The sequence below is a fragment of the Myotis brandtii genome, unplaced genomic scaffold, assembly GCF_000412655.1.
Source record: "Myotis brandtii unplaced genomic scaffold, ASM41265v1 scaffold1173, whole genome shotgun sequence".
NCBI lineage: Eukaryota > Metazoa > Chordata > Mammalia > Chiroptera > Vespertilionidae > Myotis > Myotis brandtii.
In genome coordinates, this window is record NW_005354061.1 from 99,923 (window position 1) to 116,554 (window position 16,632).

Sequence of the window (16,632 nt, forward strand, 5' to 3'; positions counted from 1 at the left end):
CCGGGCATGTGCCCTTGACCGGAATCGAACCTGGGACCTTTCAGTTCGCAGGCCGATGCTCTATCCACTGAGCCAAACCAGCTAGGGTCACTCCCCATTTCTTTATTGGGCCATAAGTGATCTGCTTTTTTTTTTTTTAAAGTAAAATTTAATGGAATTTTTAAAACAAAATGTTACAAGTTCCATACAGAAAAGTTGGAGGCCAATCACCGACATGTACAATGAAAAAAGATCATCTCTAATATCACCAAAAAGACCATTTATCGTCAGTATTTTTGTACCTGTCTCTCCATATTATTTTCTCCTGTGGGCGATAATATATGCTCTTAGACACACTTTTTATTGGCTTTATTTTTCTGAGCAAAATGTACTCATACTGTTACACGTTTCCTTACCATCTGATAGGACGTGCCTGCTCATATGTCTCTTGGATGTCTTATTAATTTGTTAACCAAGCACACGTTTTGAAACTTTTGGTTATTAAGAGCCTGTATTCACAATGGTTACTCTTCTGTTCTCGGGATCAGTGTAACCACCCTGTGTAGGGGATGTACATTTTAAGGGCTTTTTGATCCGTATTGAATCACTGTCTTCTTGAGACATTACATTTACATTCCACACACGTTGTGCGATGTCTTTTCTCTCGTGCCCTCACCAGCACTGGATGCTGGGATTTTGACAGATAAAACCTACCATTGCACTTCACATGTATTTCACTACTAATGAACCTTATCTTCTGAAATAGGCTTGTTGGCCTTTTGTGTTTCTTCTTTGAAGAATTCTCCCATCTATTTCATTTTTTCCCTATTGGGATTTTTATCTTTTTCTTACTAAGTTGTACACGCTCCATATTCTTTACAGACATTAACCTTATAATGTATCAATACGTTGCTCTCTTGTTTGCCTTTGAATTTTGGTTAGTGATTCATTTTCATGGCCTGGCGACGAGGCGTTTACCTCCTGAGATTAGGGACTTTGAGATCTGCTTCCGTACCTTCCTTTTGTTAAGAGCTCAGGCAGGGAAAGCAGACAGCGCGACTTCGTCCAGAGGAATTGCGAGAGTTCACGGGGCTTTCCCGGGACCTGCAGGAGAGCTAATCGCGGCCCCCAGCCTCACGTCCCAGCTGTAGATGGTGCTTTGTGTGTGATGGCTCTTTGCTGGCACTGTAGGCATGGCTGATGTGGCTTCGTCTGCAAGACGCTGGAGGGGCTCTTCTGTCTGTCTTTTTAAGTGTTTCTCTGCTCTCTTCCCTTTGATAAATGATGCTTGTGAGATGTCTCAGACTCTTATTTGTAAAAAAAAAATAAAAAAAAATCAAGGTTCCTTGGAGATGGCATGTTCCTGAAAATCAGGATGTTCATCAGCCCAAGGAGGTAGTAATTGGCACGTAGGGATTGATTAAAATTCCAGCGCCAGAATTGCAAGCAGGGTTCTCCTGTCCTTTGACATTCAGGGACTTTGCGGTCATGAGCTGTCACCCCTCCTTGTGTTTTTTTTGCTGTGATGGCGACAAGCCCGCTGCCTCTGTCCCTGGTCCTAGCACCCACCTGCCAGCATCCAGCGCCTCCTTTGTTCGGAGTCTGTGTGGAGCGTGGACTCTGATTGGCGGGACCTGGGCGCAGCTGGGGTCTCAGCGCTGATGGAGGAGACAGCAGCGCCGGGCGCCTCCCCTTCGACAAAGAGCCATCGGCTGGTCCTCCGGCTGGTCCTCGGGGGCCGCCTGGCCATTTGGAGGCAAATAGCGGCCTCTCGGGCTCAGGACAGGCTGCCTGGCGCTTCCCCACAATAGTCGTCGGGGGGATTCGTGCTGGAGGGAGGCGTTCCTTCGGCAGCCGGCGATCCCTGTGCAGATCCTACCTCGCGCCCTGTGAACAAGGAGAAGGGGCAGAATTAGGTCAAACCCACCGTGTTTTGAACCTCAGACCCCAGCTCTTAGCTCCCCAGTGTCCGAAGTCACAGATTCCTCACGTTCTCTCAACGCCGTGCAGGCTCCTCAGGCACAGGTATTCGGGGAAGCGACGTTACCAAGCTCCTGAGAACCAAGATGCTAGACAGGTGATACCTTACGAGTATTTGTGTGGGAGTTTGCCAAGCTCTCTGTAGGAAGAGCAAACCCATCCCCCCAACATTTTTAAAAAATATATTTGTATTGATTTCAGAGAGGAAGGGAGAGGGAGATAGAAACATCAATGATGAGAGAGAATCATGGATCGGCTGCCTCCTGCAGGCCCCCTACCGGGGATTGAACCCCCAACCCGGGCATGTGCCCTTGACGGGACTCGAACCTGGGACCCTTCAGTCCGCAGGCCAACACGCTATCCACTGAGCCAAACCAGCCAGGGCCCAAGAAATGTTTAAAAAGTGAATAAGCTATGAAAAAAAATCCATGTCAGGGTTTTATGTCCCCCTAAAAGTAGCTCCGCCCACTCTCTGAAGATTTCCACTGTGGTTTCTTAAGACTCGCCCCTCCGCTGAACAAGAAAATGTGTGTGCTAAGAGCGGTCCGGTCAGCGCTTGCTGTCAGCCCCCGAGAACCCGCCATAACTGGGGTGCTGTCCACGGCTCTGCTCTGCATGGACCGCAGCCCCTCCGTAATAACTGGGGTGCAGTCACTCTTTAAACTTGGAACAGAAAAAGCATGTCTATTCCATTTTATCAAACGGTGGCATCAGGGTTCCTGAATTGAGCAGGGCTGGATGCAGAATAATTTACATCAGTGTGAGGATTTCTGCTGGGGATTAGCGAGGATTTGTTCTTCGGGCTTATTTAGGTGCTAACCTCGGATGACTATATTTAGGAGGGCTCAGCTGCAGTGATGCACAGCCTGGTCTTTAATAACGGCCGCGAGTTTAATGTCAGCCTCCCTCTGTGGAATGGCTCCTCAGTGGATGTTTTCTCACAAGCCTGCGTGCTCTGCTTTGTTAATGGTTTGTAAATTGTCGGTGTCTACTCTCTTCTTTATATGTAGTTTTTATTCATTTCAGAGAGGAAGGAAGAGGGAGAGAGATAGAAACATCAATGATGGGAGAGAATCATTGATTGTCTGCCTCCTGCACACTCCCCACTGGGGATCGAGCCTGCAACCTGGGCATGTGCCCTTGACCGGAATCGAACCGGGGACCCTGTATTCCGCAGGTCGATGCTCTATCCACTGAGCCAAACCAGCTAGGGCTAGGTGTCTGCTCTTATGATCACTTCAAGAAGTAGATAGCGATGTTCCATCAGAGAGAGACAAGTGCCACAGGGTCTCACTCACAGGTGGAATCGAATGAACAAAATAAACTGATGATCAGAATAGATCCAGAGACACAGAACCAAGGAACAGATGCGGAACCTCACAGGGAAGGTGGGGGTGGGTGGGAAGTGATCAACTAAAGAACTTGTAAGCATAGATGCATGGCCCATGGACACTGACAGTAGGGGGTGAGGGCCGGGGATGGGGGGCAGGGGCAGGCTAGAAGGGGTCAATGGGGGAAAGGGGACCTATGTAATACTTTCAACAATAAAGATTAAAAAATAATTTAAAAAATAGATGGCTGTGCTATTGCTTCCATGACAGCCCTGGAAGGAATATTAATTATGAGCCCAGGGAGGGGCTGCGGTCCATGCAGAGGGTGGACAGCGCCCTGGTTGTGGCGGGTGCTGGGTGCTGTGGGGGGAGGGGTGACAGCAGCGCTGACCTGGCCGCTCCCACACACACACTTGCTTTCCCCGCAGAGGGGCGATTCTTCAGAAGCCACGGAGGAAGGCTTCGCAGTGGGTAGAGCTCTTTTCCGGGGTGGACATAAGACCCTGAAATGGATTTTCCTTAGTTTATTCACTTTTTAAACACGTTTTTGGAGATGGGTTTGCTCTTTCTGGGGAGCGTTTGGAAAACGAGCACACGAATAAATGTCAGGAGTTGCATGTCTGGCTCCCTTGTCCCGGGGGCCTGGCAGCACTGCGTCTGCTTCGGTGACTGAGGGTCCCAGGAGAACGAACCCTGGAAGCCGCTGGGTCCGGATCTGGTGGTTCCTCGGATGAGTCCGACCAAAGTCCACCGGAACCTTCTGGAAAGGACTCACCATCTCGGTGCCACTAGGGACACTTGTGGTCGTGGGAGGAGGTCACAAGATGAACGTCGGCAGGAGTTTAGGAGAAGGTGACCCCAGCCCTCAGGGCGGCTTGGAGGGGTCAGGACTTCAGAGGGTTCAAGACGTGGCGGAAGCGGCAGGAGGACCAGGATGAGAAGTGGGGCCAGAAGGACGGACCGCACGGCTGCATCTCCCGGCAGCATCTCCCGGTAGCATCTCCCGGTAGCTCTGCCAGCAAACGGGCATGCGGCCCGCCGGGCGCGAGTCTGACCTGCTTGCGAGGAGCTGTTCCCCAGGGTCGGGCAGAGAACGCGGGTTCTCGAGGTGACTTTTCCCCCGGGGAGATGCCGTGAGGACAGCTGGAAGGACAGCGGGGACTGAAACCATCACGCACGGCCAGGCCATGGAGCAGCGGCAGGTCGGAGATTCGGACTCCGCTTTTGGAAGAAGTGCTGCTGCGGGTGCTGTCCGACCGCATCGCGTGCTGCAGAGAGGAGCCCATGGACGCGGCCGACGCCACTGCTGTCATATTTTAAGAAATTGCTGCCGCCACCCCAGCCTGCAGCCACCCACAGTGAGCAGGACCCTCGCCAGCAGAGATGAGGGCTGCAGGCTCCCACGGTGGTTAGCATGTTTGAGCAGTAAAGCGCGTTTTATTTTTTAAATATATTTTATTGATTTTTTACAGAGCAGAAGGAGAGGGATAGAGAGTTAGAAACATTGATGAGAGAGAAACATCGATCAGCTGCCTCCTGCACACCTCCTACTGGGGATGTGCCCGCAACCCAGGTACATGCCCTTGGCCGGAATCGAACCTGGGACCCTTCAGTCCACAGGCCGACGCTCTATCCACTGAGCCAAACCGGTCAGGGCAGCAGAGCGCTTTTTAAATGAAGGTGTGCGCACGATCTTTTAGACGTGATGCTGTTGCACACTTAAGAGCCTACAGGGCAGTGCGAACGTGACTTGTATGTGCACCCCAAAACAAAGACGTTCACAGCGCTGCGTGCGGGGAGGCGCGCTCCACTGTGGTCTGGCCCCGACCCTGCACTGTCCCCGAGGCCTGCCTGCTCGGCCGCGCACGGTCACGATGATGCTTCGGTCCGTGACGTCCCACTTGTACCACAGTGGTCCCGTAAGACTCGAATGGAGCTGAACAGCTGCTGTTGCCTAGCGACGTAGCCATGGTAACATTGCAACACAACACACTGCATGTCTGTGGTGATGCTGGTGTCAACACTTACTGCCCTGCCGGGCGCGTGAAAGTAGATCACATACAATTATGTGCATGCAGTACGTCACCTTGATAATGTTTTGGCTTAGGTACTTACTATACTATGCTTTTTATTGTTATTTTAGAGTGTACTCTTTCTGCTTACTAAAAAAATTGCCGTAGTCCGCCTGGCGTGGCTCAGTGGTTGAGTGTTGGCCTATGAACCAGCAGGTCCCAGGTTCGATTCTTGGTCAGGATGAAAGTAGATCACATACAATTATGTGCATGCAGTATGTCACCTTGATAATGAACATAAGTGACTGTTTTGGTTTAGGTACTTACTATACTATGCTTTTTATTGTTATTTTAGAGTGTACTCTTTCTGCTTACTAAAAAAATTGCCGTAGTCCGCCTGGCGTGGCTCAGTGGTTGAGTGTTGGCCTATGAACCAGCAGGTCCCAGGTTCGATTCTTGGTCAGGGCACCCGCCTGGAATGTGGGCTCGATCCCCAGTCGGGGCCAGTCTATGGTTCTCTCTCATCATTGATGTTTCTCTCTCTCTCCCCTCCCTTCCTCTCTGAAATCAATAAAAAAATGGAAAGAAATTGCTGTAAACCAGCAGCCGTGCTACCGCAGCGGCAGCCTCGTGCATCTCGTGTTGACTGCATCTGTTGAGCTTGATTTCCTCTCCGGTGTTTTATACATTTAGTGCAGCCTGAGGGTACACTGTCGTCAAGTCCACCGCCGTGTCCAGTCATTCCTGGGCCTTCACCTGCCCCCACCACTCACTCCCTGACTCACGGAGCGTCGTCCAGTCCTGCGGGCTGCCTTCAGGGTGAGCCCCGTCCAGGTGCACCACCTGTCCCTTTATGAAGCTGTGTGCGGGGCTCTTCTCTGTTCGGATGTGTGTAGACACACAGATACCCGTGTCACAGTTGCCCACCGCGCTCAGCACATCACAGGCTGAACAGGTCTGCATAGGCGGTAGCATCCAGGTGCGTGTACATGCCTCTGTGCTGTTAGCCAGCGACGACATCGGACATGGCTGACGGTGCGTGTCAGGTGTATTTTTTAAAAATATTTTTTCATTTATTTCAGAGAGAGGAAGGGAGAGGGAGAGAGAGAGAAACATCAATGATGAGAGAGAATCATGGATCGGCTGCCTCCTCCTGCACGCCCCACACTGGGGATCGAGCCCACAACCCAGGCATGTGCCCTGACCTGGAATTGAACCCTGACCTCCTGGTTCATAGGTGGCCGCTCAACCACTGAGCCACGCCAGCCGGGCTGTCCTGTATTATTTCGAAGGCGCTATTGTATCCACCAGGGGTCAGTGGACAGATCGTGGCGGTAGGAGGTTGTGAATTAAAACAGAGACGGCACGAGGGGCATGAGTTTAGAAAACTCCCGTTCGGAGAGGTCGGAGCGGTCCTGCTCAGTGTCCTCATGCGAAGGGGGTGCGCCTGGCTGCTGTCCCTGTGAGAGCCCCCCACCAGCTGGCTTCCCACCGGCTCTGCCCGCCCCTCCGGAGTGCCAGGTGTCTGACTTCTTTGGGAAACACAGGGGGCTCCTGTGGTCTTTTCTGCCCTCCCCCCCTTTCTCACCCTGGAAATGGGGGAGGGGGCAGTGAATCCTGACTGAGAGTCCATCCGGCACGGGGCTGCATGGGGGACCTGTGATTTAGATGCGGCTTTTGGAATATTCCGGAATATAAAGATCTAGGACGGTGAAAACTATGGGCAGTGTCTTTCAAAAATGGAAATGGGGGGAGGGGTGGGAATCTTTGGAATGTTTGCTTCTAGCGTTCTTTACATATCTGAGTACCACGTGCGTTTGACATGGACTGTCTTTGCCTTTTCATAAATGGGTTACCAGTGCGTTTAGAGAGATGACAGGCTAGAAAAATCCTCGGGAAATATTTGTTTTCCTACGTTTCTTTTCTCTTTTAAGAAACTTAAAGCAAAGGTCCGGGTGGGGCGTCTCCCCGTCACTCTCTCTCCCAGGGCCCCGCTCCCCGCCTGCGGCCCCGCCCTCTCTCCCGCCCTCTCTCCCGCCTGTGTCCTCTGTGCTGTCTCCCCACCGGGCAGCCGCCCCCAGTGACCGCGTTTCTCTTCTCTTTGCAGTGCACGGAGGCCAAAAAGCACTGCTGGTATTTCGAAGGACTCTACCCGACATATTACATGTGAGTACCTGCCCGCCCCGCTGATTCTGTGGAATTACGGTTCTTTCACGGGACTGGTTATGGGTCGGGAAAGCCCTGTTGGGAGGCCCTCACCGGCTCACCCGCCTCTGCTCACTGGTGCGCAGCGACCCCCCGCCCGGGTCACCACCCGCTTGGGCCAGTCGCGTGGAGGACGGCGCTGTGGTGCCTCCCACACAATTGGTCAACAGGGGCAAGATGTGTGGGCAAGGCCAGCGTGACGCTGGCTTATATGGCTTCTAGGCCGAGGGTGTGAGGACACGGGGAGTGGGATTTTGAACTTGAGCGGGAAAAACAGCCCCCTCGGCTGCTGTGACCGTGTGTGTGTGTGTGTGTGTGTGTGTGTGTCTGTCTGTCTCTTCCTGTGCCCCGCACCTGCCAGCCTCCCTCTAGGAAGGCACCGCTGTGTTCCCTGTTTGCATGCGTTTTTCATTCCTGCTGTGTTAGTCACTGGCTGTTCTTGCACCACCTGCCTAGGTGGCCAGGTTAACTATCGAGGTTACCAATTATTGTTATCACTAGAGGCCTGGTGCATGAACTTCGTGCACTCAGGGCGGTGGGGCTCTCTCAGTCCCGCCTGCGCCCTCTCACAGTCCAGGAGCCCTCGGGGGTGTCCGCTCCCTATGGGGAGCAGGCCTAAGCCGGCAGTCAGACCTTCTTCGCGTTGTCTCAGAGGCGGGAGAGGCTCGCCAGTTGTGAGCCCGGCTGTGGCTGAGCGGCGCTCCCCCTGTGGGAGCACACTGACCCCCAGGGGGCAGCTTCTGCATTGAGTGTCTACCCCCTTGGGGTCAGTGCGTGTCATAGCGAACAGTTGTTCCATTGTTAGGTCTATTTGCATATTAGCCTTTTATTATATAGGATGATTTATTGTAAATGTATTTATTGATTTTAGAGAGAGAGGAAGGGAGAGGGGGAAAGAGAGAGAAACATCAATTGGCTGCCTCCCGTATGCATCCTGACCAGGAGTTGAGCCCACAACCCGGGCATGTGCCCTGACCAGGAATTGAACCCGTGACCTCCTGGCGGGGCTCAGTGATTACTTTTGATTGTGTTTTGATGTCCCATAGTTTTGCAGGAATGCCTCAAACCAGTCCCCCGACCCCCCAAGACTTATTTTTAGTATCGAGTTTTGCAAAACATGAGATTTTTCGTAATGCATCTAATGTTACAGCAGAAATGCCGTATATTGTGTCTAGGAAATGCCGTATATTTCCTAGGTGTCTAGGAAAAGGAGGCAGGAAATATATAACAGCGGCCAGAAGGGTGATTGCTTCCCTGGCCAGTACGTACATCTTTCTTGCCGGTCGTCCCCGGGGTTTCTGCTCCTGAGGAGGCAGTGTGGGCGGGGAAGGCTGCTGGCCGCTCGAGGAAGCGCGGGAGAGGGGCCGCTTCCCGCGTGGTTTTGTGTTGAGACACCTGACACGCAGGAGCCCTGACGCCCCACGAGAAAGAGTCTGTTCCCAGCACCTGAGTCTTTAACAATCATTGTAACAGGAATGCAGGCGGTAGATGCTCCTGTTACAGACTTACTGTCTGCATAGTAATGCAAGTCGGCGTTATCTATAATAATAAAAGCATAATATGCTAATTAGACCGGACGACCTTCCGGACGAAGCTGGGGCTGCAAGGGAAGCCTGGGTCCTGGGTGCCAGAGGGAAGCCGGTGCCGGCAGCCAGGGGAAGGAAGGCCTACTCTGGCACGAATTTCGTGCATCAGGCCTCTAGTTAGAAAAGAAAATCTCTGCCCCTAACGAGACTTCGCATTAACGTAAAAGAAGTTTTGACCTTAAAGTTTAAACAAAAAGTCATTTTTCACTGATAAAATAATTGAAACATGACTGACTCTGCAAGTCCTTCGTAATTTTTATTATTTTTATTTTTTATTTTTTCCGTCACCATTTATCCCCTCTATGCCCTCTACCCTCTCCGCCCTCCCCCTCCCCACCAGTCTTTTTACAAATGCTTCGGAAGTCATCAGAGGGGAGTTTTTGCCCGGGCCCCCTTTCTCCTGCCCTCTCTTCTCCGTCCCTCTCAAACAGGTCACACGAGGAATGCAAACTCAAGAATTCCAGGTGCGAGGTATACTTCTGCCTCAGAGAAACCACTACCTCCTCTGTGTAGTGAAAACAAAGTAAAAAATTGAATAGAACCAGACTTTTCTCAAAAAATAAATGCAAGCTGAGAAAAACAAATACAGACTAGGGTGTAAATAAGAGTATTTTTGGAAAACAGGTATTTCCTCTCTTTCTACTAGAAATAGCAGAACGCCCCCTAATACTTGCTTTTCTTTCCCGATTGCCTGGTTAACTAGCATGCGTCCCGGCAGGGCGATCGGGGAACATTGCTAGGCAGAGGCGCTGACGGGATTTCCTCCTCAGATTTGGCTAATTCTGTGGCCGAGAAAACAATGTTTGGTCTCTAATTAGTCAGGAAACAGCGCCGATCTCGTTTCGAGGCGTCAGCCAGTATGACCCAGCGAACCTCTGGGAGGGCGCCTTCCAACAGAGGTCTCCCCGGACCTGGAGGTGCTCCGTGACCTGGAGCCCTTTGGCTGTTCTCTCCTGGAAGGATGAGAGGTGGTGAGCCCACACCCGCCACGAAGGATGCGGGTTTTCCTCTGAGGCTGGTCACGGGACCTCACAGTGAGCGCAGCGTCCCTCATCAAAGTGGCTCCCGCCCCTCTGCCCTCCGCTGTGTCTTTGCTGCCACCTGACATACGTGGCCCCGATGTGGCCGGTGTCTCTAGGGACGGCGGTGTAGGGTGTCCTTGGTCTTCCTTCTCCTTGAGTTCTCACCGGACTTTGACAGCCCGTTTCCTAGAGACGTTCTCCCCCCACCGCTGTGTTATCTGGGCCCTGCAGCCGGCAGCGGGGATGGGCAGGAAGGGCAGCGCTGGGCTGTCAGCGAGGCTGGCAGGCGGGCTCCGGGCCAGGGGCCGGCGGGAACCAGCGAGTGCTGGCAGGAAGCCTGGCTACTGGGAAAAGTGGAACCTTGAGAACTGAGGCAGCAGCGGGAAGACTGGGGTCCGGTCGCAGAGCCGCCCGGTGGAGGGAAAGGGGCTGGGCGGCCGGGGAGCACACGCGTTAGTTCTTCTGGGAACAGTGGCCTTTCCTGGTTGGCTCTGCTTCCTGGACTCCGCTCGGGGCAGGCGTGGCCACCCTTGTCTTGTGACACGGCCTTTCTCATGTTTCGTAGATTAGCCAGGGCGCATCCCCAGGCTCCCAGAGGCTGCAGGGGGGCCGTTCCTATTTCATTGTTGATTTGTTCCTGATTTCCTGGCTCAGGATGTAGGTGAACGTCTTTGCTATGGACAGAGAAGACGGAGGCGAGCCGTTCTTGTCACTCAGACCTGCTGGTCTGGGCTCTGTCACCCCTCTCTCTCCCCCTAGTGAGGGGAAGGGGCCTGGAAAGTTAAAAATGTCGTCACTGTTATTAGAGCTCTGAAAAGCCATTGCCACCATCAACATCGAGGGCTTCTTCCCCACGTGGGGACGGGGGGGAGGAGGCAGCAGGAGGAGGAGCTGGTGCTGGGCACGCAGACTCGTGAGTCCGATTGTGGGGCAGGGACCCCAGGCCGTCTCCGAAGGCCAAGGAGGAGAAAGACCCTGATGGGGGGCCGGTGCGACCTCACAGCCCGGCTCCCATCCGGCATCACCAGGGCCCACCCAGTTCCCACATCTCCCTCAGACCAAGACAGAGAGTGTGTCCCCGATTTCCCAGACGGGCCCCCCCACGGAGTCAGGGGGAGTCTATATATATAAAAGACTAATATGCAAAGTGTCCCGAGACAGAGAGTGTGTCCCTGATTTCCCAGACGGGCCCCCCACGGAGTCGGGGGGAGTCTATATACATAAAAGGCTAATATGCAAAGTGTCCCCTCGGGAGTTCGAGTGGGAGAACGGGAATTCCATCGCTTGCTATGACGTACACTGGCCACCAGGGGGCGGCGTGGAATATGGTGGGCGACCAACAGCAGCAGTGGGGTGCTGAGGGAGCAAGGGAAGGAGGAGGCGGGAGGTGGGGAGACGGGGAGACGGGGAACCTGATAGGCCCTGGTCACCGGTCAGGCCTAGGGACCCTACCCATGCACGCATTTCGTGCACCGGGCCCCTAGTTAGTTATAACAAAGACTGACTATGATCACAGCTGACATGTCCCCTCCCTGGACAGGGAGCTGGTGGAGGGCTGGAGCCGGTGACTTCCACATCTCCGGTGACCTGGAAGGCGCTCCTACACACGCAGGACCCAGGGAAGGGCGGGGAGGAACCGGGGACTGGCAGCCTGCCCTGGTGCTGGGGAGTGTTTGGGGGGCTGGCAGTCAGACCTTCTCCAGTCCTGCTCTGCCGCTGTGTGATCTTGGGCAGACCTCCTGCCCTCTCTGGGCCCCAGTCGCCTGTGCCGGATTATCTCCAAGGTCCGATCCTGCTTCTAGGACACCCTCGGGCGGCTGCACGGGATAATTTAGACCCAGGGGTCCTCAAACTACGGCCCGCGGGCCACATGCAAATACAAATATTGTATTTGTTCCCGTTTTGTTTTTTTACTTCAAAATAAGATATGTGCAGTGTGCATAGGAATTTGTTCATAGTTTTTTTTCAAACTATAGTCCGGCCCTCCAACGGTCTGAGGGACAGTGAACTGGCCCCCTGTTTAAAAAGTTTGAGGACCCTGATTTAGAGTGTAGAGAACAGAAGACGAGCGGCCCAGCTGATGAGGTGTTGTGGCAGCGACAAGCGTACAGATGTAAGAGGGATCGGAGCTCCCACCTGCCTGCCAAGTGCAAGCAGCCGCTCAAGTTTCCCTTCGAAGGGGGGTCGTCTTTCTCCCGCGGGCCTCGGGCTCGGGGTGACACACTGGGGAAGGGCGTGCGTCGCAGCCCCAGCGCGTGGGCCCAGGAGCCGTGAGCGCGCAGTTCCAGCTGCTGAGGTCCTACGGCAGCCGTGCCGGTGCTGGTGCGGGCGGGAGCTTCCCACAGTCAGTCACGGGGCATTGTCTGACGTGGAGACTTTCTTCATGCGATGCTGCTACGTGAGTCAGAGAAGGCCGGTGACTCAGAGGAGCCAGCTTCCTGCTCTTCAGGAATAGGAATGACAGGAATTCGGCCCAGTCCACGGGGGTGGGGAGAAGCGGGTTGGGCTCCTCAGCTGGCCTCCAGGGATTTGTGAGTGAGAATAGGCCCGTGGCGTCTAGTGGTCCTTGTCACCTGCATTTTACTGAGAAAACCTTAGGGCCAGCGGAGGTGTCAACCCTTCCCCAGGCTCCTGCGTGACTGGGTACCTCTCAGGGGCGGTGGATGCAGCAGGGTGCAGGGTGCTGGGTGCTGGGTGCTGGGTGCTGGGTGTCCTGTGTACACACTTGTAGTTTTGGGTTCGGATCTCAGTGCCGCTGAAGGAGAGAAGGGGGGTGCTCTGAAGTCAGCGGCGCGGAGACGAGGCAGCCCACGCCCCTTGCCCTGCTGCGGAGACGGGGCAGGAGACAGGAGACAGGTGCAGGGAAGGCGTCCACTCGAGTGCGAAGGAGATGAGGCCACTCCTCCCGCTGCTGCTCTGCCTGTGGCCTTGACCAGGTCATTCCAGACCCTGTCCTCAGCCTCAGCCTGGCTGGCTGTGTCTGGCGCGTCCTCGCTGTGAATAATGGATGGCGTGAGGGGAAGTGCTGTTCGCAGGTGTCTGAGCCGGAGGCAGAAGCAGCTCCATAGAGCCAGTGCCTGGCCGGCTGCCGACCTGCCTGCTGGCGCTGGAGAGCCAGACCAGGTCCGGAGGCGCTGGTGTGCCCACCTCCTGGCTCCTGGCAGACCTGGGCCTGATGGGCCCCTCTGTGCGGGGTGAGGTCAGCTCTCCTTCTTGGGGTGTGCGGGGTGGAAAGGGTGGGGGTCGGGCGGGGCACAAATAGTGAAGGAGGCAGTGATGACCCCTCGGGGCCTGAGGGGGCCCCGTCCCTGGCGAGGGCCTTTCTCGGCTCCTCTTCTGGGGGAGGAACAGCCCCTGAGTGTCCACAGGAGCCTGAAGCCTCAGGTGTGGGGTGCGGGAGGGGTGGCGAGGGCAGGGACAGTGCCTGTGGGCACTTCTGTAAGGACAACGGCACCGTGACCGCGTCCTGTCTTCGCGCCCATTTTGCTCAGGAAACTGCGGCTCCCAGAGGCCCCACCGTTAGTGGCAAGACCAGGACAAGCCCCCCAGCCGGTCTGGCCCTGCAGGCTCTGTCTTTAACCCCCCTGCCCTGCGAGGGCTGCCATCCCGTCTTTGGAACCGTCGGGGGTCGGGCTGAGCGGGACCCACAGCACATCAGTGCCGGCCTGTGGCAGAGCCAGCGGTCACACCCTCCTTGGCCGTGGCGCTTCCCCGGAGGAGCCGTCGTGATTGGGCGCACGGGGCCTGCGGGACATGGTGCCGTGAATTACATTGACCGTGCCCGTCTTGCACCTTCCATTTGGGCCACGAGACGGACGTGGTCAGTGTGGCCGTTTCGTGGCCTGCAGCGGGGGCTGTCCGTCCTCTGCCCTGAGCTCTGCCCGGGTCTCTGAGGGTCCTCCCTTCCCGGGACCGGCCCTGACCCTGTGCCCCTCCCGCAGATGCCGCCCCTACGAGGACTGCTGCGGGTCCCGGTGCTGCGTGCGGGCGCTCTCCATCCAGCGGCTGTGGTACTTCTGGTAGGTCACACCCCGCCTGCCCATGGCTTCTCCCCCTGCCCCGGGCCCTGGGGCGCCACCTTCCCGTCGCCTTCCTGGTCACTGTCTCGGGGGCTGCCTCGTCAGCCGGCAGGTGTGTCCGCCTGGCCTCGCAGTAGCATTTCTGCTCCCCGAGTTGCCGGAAGCCCCTCCCGGTTCCCAGGCGGCGGCCGGGGGAGAAGGCTGATTCCTGCGGACAGGGGCTGGGCAGCACCTCATCCTCCAGCAGCTCCTGGCCAGTGTCCGAAACAACACTGAGGTCAACTGTCTTTTTATTGTTAAAGATTTTTAAATTGATATTTTAGAGAGAGAGGGAGCGAGAGAGAAACACTGATGTGAGAGAGAGACATCCATCAGCTGCCTCCTGCACACCCCCTCCCGGGGATGTGCCCTGACTGGGAATCGAACAGGCGGCTTTTCTGTGCAGGGGACAAGGCCCCACCAGCCCAGCCACACGGGCCAGGGCTCAGCCTCCTAAAGATCAGAGAGTCTGCAAATCTCACGATAAAATTCCTGCTGCCTCGCCGTCTCCCTTCACATAGTGTGGGCTGCCTCCCGACTCAGGACAGACGCTGGGCCCTGCCCATGCCCAGCTCTCCGAGGAGGAGGCCCCCCGCCAGCGGCCAGGCCTGCAGGGCAGTGTCTGCACAGACCCTCACGGGGGAGCCGAGACCAGGGCTCCGGCAGCGCGGCCTCTGACCCGCAGAGTGGGGGCCTGGGCCGCCCTGGCCCTCACCTGGGCGCTGTGACCCCCAGGTTCCTCCTCATGATGGGCGTCCTCTTCTGCTGCGGAGCCGGCTTCTTCATCCGGAGGCGCATGTACCCGCCGCCGCTGATCGAGGAGCCCGCCTTCAACGTGTCCTACTCCAGGCAGCCCCCGAACCCGGCGCCAGGTCAGCCACCCCTCCGTCCGCGCCCCTCCCGCCGTCCAGGCGTCTTCCTAAACATTCCGCGTTCCGTTTGCTGCCGGGACCCGGCCCCACTTCACCATCCTAGTCCTCCCAGCCCCCTTTGCATTCTCCTCATCCTTGAATACCCGGTTCTCTTCCTGTCGCCAAAGTCAGGCGTCCCCACCTCCCGCTCCTCGGCCTTGTGTCCCTCCCTGTACACTGCGTGCGTGGCTGTAACCACCATGGACCATTCCCGGCCCCACCCTTCTCCTGTAGCCCCGCCCTCCTCCTGTAGCTCCGCCCTCCTGTAGCTCCGCCCTCCTCCTGTAGAACCTCCCTACACCTGTAGCCCCGCCCTCCTCCTGTAGAACTGCCCTCCTTCTGTAGAACCGCCCTTCTCCTGTAGCCCCGCCCTCCTCCTGTAGCCCCGCCCTCCTCCTGTAGAACTGCCCTTCTCCTGTAACCTTGCTCTTGCTCCCTGGGACCTCTATCAAGACCAGAGCCAGTCATTTCTATGTAGGCCTCTTCTCTGTCCCATGCATTCCACACTGAGTGTGCCCCCAGGTCCTCCCGAACACCTCTTCTTCTCGACTCCCCATTTCGTCTCTCCTCTTCGGAGGCTTCCATTGCCTATCCTGGACTATTACAATAGCCTCTTTTAAAATCTTAATCTTTAAGATATAAAGGGATTGGAGATAAATAAAGCATAACCTCTGCCTTTGGGAAACTCATGGAGGTGAAGGGCTTGTGGGCAGACACGGCCCAGGGCAGTGGGCGGCCGCACCAGGGAAGCAGGTGCCGCCTGTCAGATGTGCAGGAGAGAGAGGAGGCCCCGGCTGGCAGACTGCCCTCCTGCCAACTCCTGCAGATGCACTTTGGCCTCGTGTTTCTGTTCTCATCTCCCCGCAGCACTGGAGGGAGGTCCCAGGTCTGACGTGTGCAGGCGTGAGACCCCTCGCACACCCGGTGGGCATCTTGGCAGGAATCGGACCGCCATGCAGTTAAACTGTAGCACAGGGAGACCCTCCGCCATATGTACTGGGACGAAGGCTCTGAGGCTCCCAGTGTCTCCGGGGGTAAAGGAGGCCTCCCTCAAACAGACCTGCGTCCACTCAGAGTCAGCTGAGCCCAGTGCGCCCCAAGCTCCCGCTCCGAGTCTCGGTTCTCTGTGTGTATTCAGTGCTCTGTCCATGGTATCAGCATGGCCAGAGGAAGCAGATCTGAAACACACGCTCCAGAGCAGCAGCTCAGATCGAGCTGAGGGGGTCACCTTGGAGCAGAGCCGCTCCCACCAGCATCGGTGCCCAGGTGCCCAGCCGCCCGATGGCATCCCCCGAGGCGGCCTCCCTGTCTGAGCTGGGCTCACCTGTGCCAGGTGGTCCCCTCCCTGATCAAATGTTCCCCGGCCGGTGGGAATGGCGGCCGTACTTCTGACTTGAGTCTCAGCAGATGGTTCTCGAAGGGCCGTGGAGCTGCGGAGTGGGGGGATGGTGGGTCCTGTGCCAGGTCCCCTCCCTGATCAAATGTTCCCCGGCCGGTGGGAATGGCGGCCGTACTTCTGACTTGAGTCTCAGCAGATGGTTCTCCTCG

The 16,632-nt window shown here is 56.0% G+C and overlaps 1 protein-coding gene across 4 annotated transcripts in view; it reads left to right on the forward strand.

The window, feature by feature from the left end:
- Window positions 1-16,480, forward strand: part of VOPP1 (vesicular, overexpressed in cancer, prosurvival protein 1) — a 47,081-nt gene extending 30,601 nt beyond the window's left edge. The window contains exons 1-5 of one of the 4 annotated variants that reach the window (XM_014530335.1): window positions 6,662-6,823; window positions 7,410-7,468; window positions 14,057-14,134; window positions 14,909-15,045; window positions 16,351-16,464. In XM_014530335.1, coding sequence (XP_014385821.1) covers window positions 6,677-6,823; window positions 7,410-7,468; window positions 14,057-14,134; window positions 14,909-15,045; window positions 16,351-16,397 — 468 coding nt within the window. In that variant the 5' untranslated portion in view covers window positions 6,662-6,676 and the 3' untranslated portion in view covers window positions 16,398-16,464. Of the gene's footprint in view, window positions 1-6,661; window positions 6,824-7,409; window positions 7,469-14,056; window positions 14,135-14,908; window positions 15,046-16,350 lie in introns of those variants that run through there. The other 3 variants (XM_014530324.1, XM_014530329.1, XM_005858415.2) reach the window with 3 other exon arrangements.
- The last annotated feature ends 152 nt before the right edge of the window (window positions 16,481-16,632 follow it).